The following is an 8,842-nucleotide window of genomic DNA, read 5'->3' on the forward strand; positions in this document are numbered from 1 at the left end:
GATGAAATACGGGCATTTTTTGCCATAAATATTATTATGGTATTGGACAGTTACCCAGAATAACAAATTACTGGAGCGATCAGGAACCTTTTGGCGATGAATATATTTCCAGTATTATGAACGAGTACGATTTGTGAAGCTGAACTAATATTTACATGTGAGAGACACTTGCAGTACCCCCCCCCCAGTACGTGGAGAACTTTGAGACAAAAATTATGCAATAGAATTGATTAAGAACCCTTTCTTTAATTATGTTCCAAATATCACATTAATATGTTGATAAATAAAAAAGTTACAGGTGTTTAATGAGACTAGTCTAAATTCATGATTATTTCAGAATTTAATTGAAACTCATGAGGGGTGTATTTTGGTCAGAAATATAGTAACGAAAGGGTTAAAGAAATGACAGCTTCATTTTTATATAGGGTACCATCAGCAAACCTGTCGGCCAGAGCCCGACCCTCTTCAAGCTATTGACAACAGACATGTTATAAGTATGAAGAATGAATAAAGTGAGATGGTACAATTGAAAATTGAACCTGTGCAGTCAACTCGGTTGATTGGAAGGAGACCACCCATTTAGTGTTTGCACAATATTCAACACACACAACTTCCGCTTACCTTGGGAGAGGTTTCTTTGTAAAGGTGATGTAGTCTGTACAAGTTCAGGATCAATAGTTACACTGGTTGTCTTTTGATGCTGCCTCTGTTGGTGAGTTACTTTCAAATTAACTTTACTCTTTGGAGTATAAGAAAGCCACTGATATATGGAAGAATCTAACATGATGGCCAAACCACAGACATTCATCTGAAGTAATGCAGGAGCTGTAAAGAAAAAAAAAAAAAACATTTTTCAAAGATTAAGTTCCTGCTACCACAAAACATCAGTTTTTAAACTTAAGGAAGTTTTCTGAAAGTTACATACATGCATGTATATTTGTTTACATGTTTGAAGGGTCCAGCAGTCACTGTTTTTTTTTTTAAGACCTGTTGAGGCAAGCGAAAGCGAAATGGTCATGGCACCTGTGCCCAGCATCGCCTTCCTGGCACTTGTGCCGGATGGCATCTGTAAAGACATTCAAGTGAGATCGTTGCCAGTGCCGCCGAACTGGCTCCTGTGCAGGTGGCCCATAAAATACACCATTTTGAGCGTGACCGTTGCCAGTACTGCCTGACTGGCCTTCGTGCCGGTGGCACATAAAAGCACCCACTACATTCTTGGAGTGGTTGGCGTTAGGAAGGGCATCCAGCTGTAGAAACTCTGCCAAATCAGATTGGAGCCTGGTGTAGCCATCTGGTTTCACCAGTCCTCAGTCAAATCGTCCAACCCATGCTAGCATGGAAAGCGGACGTTAAACGACGATGATATCTAACCCTTGTATAGTTACAAAATCACAGTCATAATGTCATAATATTACTGAATGTTATTTGAACCAACAAAGAAATCACAAGGTTATTCAACATGTTTGAAATAGCAACTAAATCTCCCACAAATAACACCTTTTTATTTTAATAAAAAAAAGCACTTTGTGAAAGTAATCCTGCATGCACTATGTGAGTATAATATATGGGACTGTCACTGCTAGAATGTCTTCATCCTAAGTTTGCTTGATCGGAGCAGACATGGTACTAAAGAACAACAAGGAAGACTCAAGGCTATTGTTACACACACAAACAAATCATATGGTACCTTCTGGTGTATCAATCTTTGATGGTAATTGAACAGTGAAACTGAGCCAGTCGACAGAGTCTAATGATGCCAAAGTTGGAGGAGCATTGCCGGAATAGAACAACGATGATGTCACAGTTGTTGTTTGTGATGGTCCGGAAATTAAAGGGATGATGTATCCTTTGCCACCACCACCTCCACCTGTATAAACAAAACAAAAACAATACATTTAATGTTTCCACAAAATAACAACTACAGGACAGACAAAATAAACCTGAAGCTTAGTTATAAGTACTGTAGTATTAAAGAAATTAATGATAAAACACCTAATATTGGAAGGGATACAAGTTTAATAACGGATAACATTTCCAAAAAGTAAAACAAAATCTGGTACCTTAGTATTTATGTGAGCTAAACTATATTAAATTCAGTTTCCTGTACATGGTCACAAACAAAATATTTACAAAAGGCCCTGATGTATTCTTTTCTACTCTAGGCACAAGGCCTGAAATTTTGGGGGACGGGGCCCGTTGATTAGATCGACCCCAGTACACAACTTAATTTATCAACCCCGAAAGGATGAAAGGCAAAGTCGACCTCGGCGGAATTTGAACTCAGAACGTAAAGACAGACAAAATACCGCTAAGCATATTGCCCAGCATACTAATGTTCCTACCAGCTAATGTCCTCAAGACTGCAACCCTCCTGAATACACTCCCATCCATTGTTATACAAACATTCAAATAGAGCATCAACTACCTCAATATCAATTGTCTAGGATGGCCAACAAAGACCATGGATATTACCCTCCTCTTTTAATTTATTGAATTTTTAAAGAGTAGGATTTTTGTTTTTTGTGTGTCAGTCTAAGAAAGAAGGGTAACACCCATATTTTTAGGGCCTCCTTTAAGTAAAATTAGGGAGACTGATGTTGAGTTTGAAGATGAAAGATAGTTGGTTTATGACAATATATCTAAATGTCTAAAGAAAATGTTGCTAATAAGATTGTAATATTTTAAACTAGTAATTCCATCTCAAGAGATGAATCTTTTTCTAATATTCATAAAAACAGTTTCCATTGGTCTGATTTCTAAATGTCATCCTTGTTTCATTCTTGAATGTGCACAGAATATCAGACTGATGGATAAGAATGTTTTCACCCTCAATTTCCTAATTCCAGTCCAGTCAGCAAATTTGAACACATAAGATAACTAATGGTGAACAGAAATCAAACTGATTGAAACATAGAGCAAATGAAAATATCAAACAACATGTCATCTCTTAGGATGTGACTGACAAATTATAATACATAAAGTTATAAATCTGTTTCTTTTTATTTATATATTTTAGCATTAATTCAAGGCTTGAACTGCTGACCATTGGTATTTAACTAATGCACTCTAATTGCTCAATGATTGCACCACTCAAAAGTTTAATTACAATTACTTACTGTTAACATACATGACAGCTTGGATACTAGTTAGTGTTCCTGTGAAAGCATTTGCAGACGGCGTGAGGCAACATCTCATTTCAAATGTACCCAACGTCAGTTCAAATAATGGCAGGAATTTATAGGAACTGCTACTGCTATCATGCTCTGCAATCAAATACATTTCAAATTTCAGTTTGTTGATGAATTACCATTGAATATTACAAAATGTAAGCTGAGTCACACACACAAAGTTGCATTAGAGTAAAATCATGGAGAAAACTACTTTCAGAATAAAGAGCTCTCAAAAATAAAATTCATCCACACAAAATAAAAACCAGCTAAGTGCTCCCCTAGGCACAAAAATCATGTTCTCTTCAATGAAGGGCTATGTTTGAAATGTCAGTAATTATATCGCTGCGTAGCATACTGACCTACAAAAACTTGACCTACAAACAACTTTCTCTCAAAGCAACTTGACCGACAAACAACTTTCTCTCAAAACAAAAAGGACAATTTTACTGCCTACTAGTCAAGAAGAACATCAGAAAGCTTTGGGTGTTGCCCTGCTTTCAGTTTACTCTTTTACTCTTTTACTTGTTTCAGTCTTTTGACTGTGGCCATACTGGAGCACTGCCTTTAGTCGAGCAAATCGACACCAGGACTTATTCTTTGGAAGCCTAGTACTTATTCTATCGGTCTCTTTTGCCGAACCGCTAAGTTATGGGGACGTAAACACACCAGAATCGGTTGTCAAGCGATGTTGGGGGGGTGGGACAAACACAGACACACAAACACATGCACACATACATATATATATATATATATATATATATATACATATATACGACAGGCATCTTTCAGTTTCCGTCTACCAAATCCACTCACAAGGCTTTGGTCGGCCCGAGGCCATAGTAGAAGACACTTGCCCAAGATGCCATGGTTGGTAAGCAAGCTACTCCTACGTCTAATTTGACAATGATATTAACAGAAAAGATACCAGGATACACCAACCTACATGATATTGTTTAATATACATTTTATATCCCTACTACATTCATTAAGATCTATTTTTATCAGCCAACAAATAAGTTTCCATAAATATTTCACAACTTGAATTCAAAACAATGTGTAAACCTGGACCATCATAAGTGCTAGATTCATGTATTATTTTCCCTGAGGATACAAAATAACCTGGTGATTCAACTGCATCATAACTTAGAGAGATTCCCAATATCTTAACAGTAAGCCAAATTTCATTCAGGTTCTGTACAAAATCTTACAACATCAGCTGAATGTTGCACAGAAGAGAGTATTATAAAAATTGTCAGCTAAAAACAATAAGCTACATTCAAACAAAAGTATGACTCTAAAATTCTAAAAAAAAGTCTACTGTATGGAAAACTGACAGATGACAACTGAAATAACAGGAACTCAAGAAAATACTAAACATTCTAAATGATACACTAAGGAGTCACTTAAATAATCTCTACTTTGAAAATATAGTTATGAATCATATAATGCATCTTAACAGAGAATTATATACATCTCAAGGTGACATCATTTTTGAAAAAGTAAAATCACAGTATTCTACAAGCAAAGTTGCATAAGACATAGAAAGAGCTGTGCCAAAAAATTCTAAATACATGCCCCATAGTAGACTTTATGAGCGGCTAAGGCTGACTTTGTCGCACATATTTAAAGATGGAAAAACAAAGTTCTAAAAAAAAAAACAGGTGTTAAAACATAAATGATAAAAGCAAAAAACCTTTGTATTGTGCCATATCTTGGAACAAAGTGTCAGAAGCTTCTGAAGAGGCTGCATTTGGTTTCTTCTCAAGCCACGTCTTCCAGATGTTGAAAACAAAATGTACATGTGCCTTCTTAATGCTGAGACTAAATTGAGGAACTTCAACCATATATTCAACAGATGGTAAATAAGGATTCTTCCTGAAAATGGATAAAATGGACAAGTAAATAAATCTGGAAGCACATATCATATTCCTAGTAATCCAACCTCTTAAAAGGTTACACAAATTACAAAAACTAAATTTGTGATTTCTAGATAAAAAAAAATTGAAGTCTTGAAATTAGTTATCTTTCCAATTTCAAAAGCCATCTCTCTCTCTCTCTCTCTCTCTCTCTCTCTCTCTCCCTCCCTTTCTCTCTCTCTTTCCCACCCTCTCTCTCTTTCTCTCTCTCTCTCTCTCTTTCTCTCTCATTACCATTTCTGATTTAAAAACTTGATTTGCATAAATAATTTAATATTCAGACCCACTGTGAAGAGTTCCAACTAAGATCAAAATACATATAATTGGAATTTTATGATTTTAACTATCTTCATTACTTTGAGATGATAGATTAGACACAATTAAATACCTGAATCTTAAAAATTACAGCTCTGAAGTAACTATGTTTAACGTATCTCTTCACAAAATAGTAAAAGGGACAGACCAATTAAAATAACACTCACAGAAAGAAGTTTTGGAAGTTTTAAAAGAAATGAAACAGAAAATAACATTTATAACTTTATTGGGTAGAGAAATGGAGACAGAGAAGAAAAAGCAGAAAGAATTAAAAAAAGAACAAACCAGTTTTCTGGAAAAAGCAGTGACTTCTTGTAAACAGATCCACTACAAGGGGAAATAATTGTTTCAGTATGAGATGGCTTGCCAGTTTTGTCAATGTTCAAAAGACCCACAGATAAACCAAACAACTAAAACAGAAAAAGAAACATTATAAAGTAAAGTTTTAAAGAAAATTTTGTATTTGCAAACATGAATGTGTGATTAAGATGTTTGCTTCCCAACTCCATGGTTTAGAGTTCAGTGCCCCTGTGTGGGCAAATGTCTTTACCTCAGGCATTGTCTTCTAAAGCCCCATGCCAGCCAAAGCCTTGTGAGTGGATTTGGTAGACAGAAACTGAAAGGAGCCCATTGTATATGTGAGTATGTGTTTGTCCTTGTCTTGACTTTGTGCAATAATTGTAAGCAAGCATCAATGCTACAGAACAAGTGTCTTTTGTTTCTAATCTTCCATGGAACACGATTGGTTACAGGAAAACATTACCTTACTTGGTAACAGATAAATATTGGCAACAGAAAAGACAAATTCCATTGGATCCATGCAAGCATAAAAAGTGAGCATCAAAATGCTGCTGTTACTGATAAGATAAGTTGCAACACACTCACTTGCAACACACCTTGAATCAAACAACAAAATGCACAGATTAACGCACACATTCTTTCTTTTTGTATTCTTCCCTTTTCCTGCAGTACATGCTCTTTTTGTATGGAAGTAAGAGATTATTCAATTACAGGAGCAAATGTTTTTTCTTTGGAATATACCACTTCACCACAAAAACGGGTTAAGGGCTTGTTTTCCTTTTGTTTAGTATAACAACTGGAGCACAATGGGTTATTCATGCACCTTGCTCAAAAACTTAACACAATGACAATAGTAAGATATGAACTTATGACTAAGTAGTCAATAGTCCAGCAGCCTAACTGCAGTCATTGTGCCTCAGATTTTACATATATTAATCCATGTGGATCACAAACAGCACTTCAGTAATATACCTCATTAAAAGGAATAAGAAACCTAATGTTAAATCTCCACTTAAAATTGCTGCATAACTAAATAACTGCACATAAAGAATGGTAGAAGATGTTAGCAATTAACAAATAAAAAGTTTATCATATTTACCCTTAGTTGCATGTGTGTGTAACAATTATGCATGAGCTGACTAGAAGGTCCAGCTAGTTTACTGACCAGTCGGACAACGTGCTGAGGATACATAGCTTGATAAAACTGTAACTCAAAACGGGAAGCTGACACTACTACAGCTGGCAGTGAACATGGAGTTGATGACATCTCAGTAGACCGTTTGGTGCTAGTCTGTAATTCAGAATCAAAATATTAAGTTGAAAACAACACAGGAAAAGAGACGATATATAAGGCTATAATTTTTGAGAATATTAACCTCATCCTAGAGTTGAAAAATGTTTCCAAAACTTACATTTGCACTAGGTCTAAATCATGAAACATGCGTTTACACAAGATGCACTTGATAAATGAAATTAGTTGACTGCAGGGACTGGTCTTCTCAGTCATAAAAAATACCAGCATTACCCAAAAAAAATAGGAAAAGAAGAACAAAATACTTGGATCTCAGAATAGATTACAACGTTTCAGCTAGAGATGAAACTCATCGAAATGTAGTGTAAATGTAAACATTTTTTTAAATGTTTATTTCTAATAGATGAGGTTAATAGCTTGAAAATATAATTGTTTTAAAAAACAACTCATCCCACACAGTTAGACATTTAAAAACATGTATTTGAGAAAATGACTGGATATCAAAAGCACTTATAGCACAGGTATGTCATGCTAGAGTGCAAAGTGAGATATAAAGCACACATGGTAAAGATGTAACAGACATATGGTAAGTATTTGCTTTATGCACATGATAACACAGATTCGATAGAAATGAAAATATTCTGTTTCTGACCAATCTAATATATACCATGATGTGCATGTGGTAGAGTATCAGATAAAATGTTTCACAGATAAAATGTTTCATCAGATAAAATGTTTACTTGTCAACATTCTCACTAGGGTCTACTTCTGCTTTTCCATTCATTCCTAGTCCATTAAAATTTTGTAACCTTTTACCAAATGAAAAGAAATTACTACTAATATTTCTTGCATAGTAGGAGGAAATTTTGCATCCTTCACACTTGTTCTTGAAGACCTCCTCTTTGTCATGGCCTGTTGCTGATCTGATCAGTGGTGATCAACTTCATTACTGATTCATGATTGACCCTGATGGATGAAAGGTCAAGCTGACCTCAGGGGTATTGAACTCAGAATGCTAAACAGTATGACTAAATAGATACAAGATATTTTGTCCAACATTTTAAAATTCTGCTAATGAATATATTTATAGTTATTATGGATGACAGAATTAATGTTGCAACTCACTTGCCACATGAAATACTTTGATATTTAACATGAGACATATAGAAATATCTTAACTAAACTTTTCTTTTAAATCAACATACATATATAAATACTAATACATATTAAATCACAATTTATTTTGCATTAAATTAAATATATATATATAACAATAAAAGAAGTGCATAAATTTCCTGTTCAAATTTTTTCAGGGCTTTGAATCTTATTTTTTAATGTAGATGCAAGTTTTCTATAAAAATAATAAAGATAATAAGGCTAAACAAATGAAAGTGAGATGCTTAAAACTATGAATATATTATATTTGAATGTAAGCTTTTGTTCAGTGGTGTTCAACCATCCCATCTTTGTTAACGATATAAATGCATCCAGACTATATTAACCTAGATATATACATACACATATGTATACACCCGCAGTACAAATGGGGTGGATCTATAGAGAGAGGGAAGCTGAACATTAGAAGCATCAGTTGTGGCGTGCAAGAGAGACGATTGCGCTGGTATGGACATGTGGTGAGAATGGAGGAGGATAGCTGCGTGAAAAAGTGCCACACCCTAACAGTTGAGGGAACCCGTGGAAGAGGTAGGCCCAGGAAGACCTGGGCTGAGGTGGTGAGGCAAGACCTTCGTACATTGGGCCTCACCGAGGCGATGACTACTGACCGAGACCTTTGGAAATGTGCTGTGCGTGAGAAGACCCGGCAAGCCAAGTAAGATCGTTGCCAGTGCCCCTGGACTGGTTCTTGTGCGGGTGGCACATGAGAT

The 8,842-nt window shown here is 35.4% G+C and overlaps 1 protein-coding gene across 2 annotated transcripts in view; it reads right to left on the reverse strand.

Moving 5' to 3' along the window:
- Positions 1-8,842, reverse strand: part of LOC106884505 (intermembrane lipid transfer protein VPS13B) — a 120,027-nt gene that overhangs the window by 93,680 nt on the left and 17,505 nt on the right. For both annotated transcript variants that reach the window (XM_014935924.2, XM_052967034.1), the window contains exons 8-13: positions 6,804-6,995; positions 5,690-5,814; positions 4,867-5,048; positions 3,120-3,266; positions 1,691-1,870; positions 622-825 (exon numbers count right to left, since the gene is read on the reverse strand). In XM_014935924.2, the coding sequence (XP_014791410.2) occupies positions 622-825; positions 1,691-1,870; positions 3,120-3,266; positions 4,867-5,048; positions 5,690-5,814; positions 6,804-6,995 (1,030 nt within the window). The remainder of the gene's footprint in view (positions 1-621; positions 826-1,690; positions 1,871-3,119; positions 3,267-4,866; positions 5,049-5,689; positions 5,815-6,803; positions 6,996-8,842) is intronic.

The sequence above is a fragment of the Octopus bimaculoides genome, chromosome 4 (genome assembly GCF_001194135.2).
Source record: "Octopus bimaculoides isolate UCB-OBI-ISO-001 chromosome 4, ASM119413v2, whole genome shotgun sequence".
Taxonomy (NCBI): Eukaryota; Metazoa; Mollusca; class Cephalopoda; order Octopoda; family Octopodidae; genus Octopus; species Octopus bimaculoides.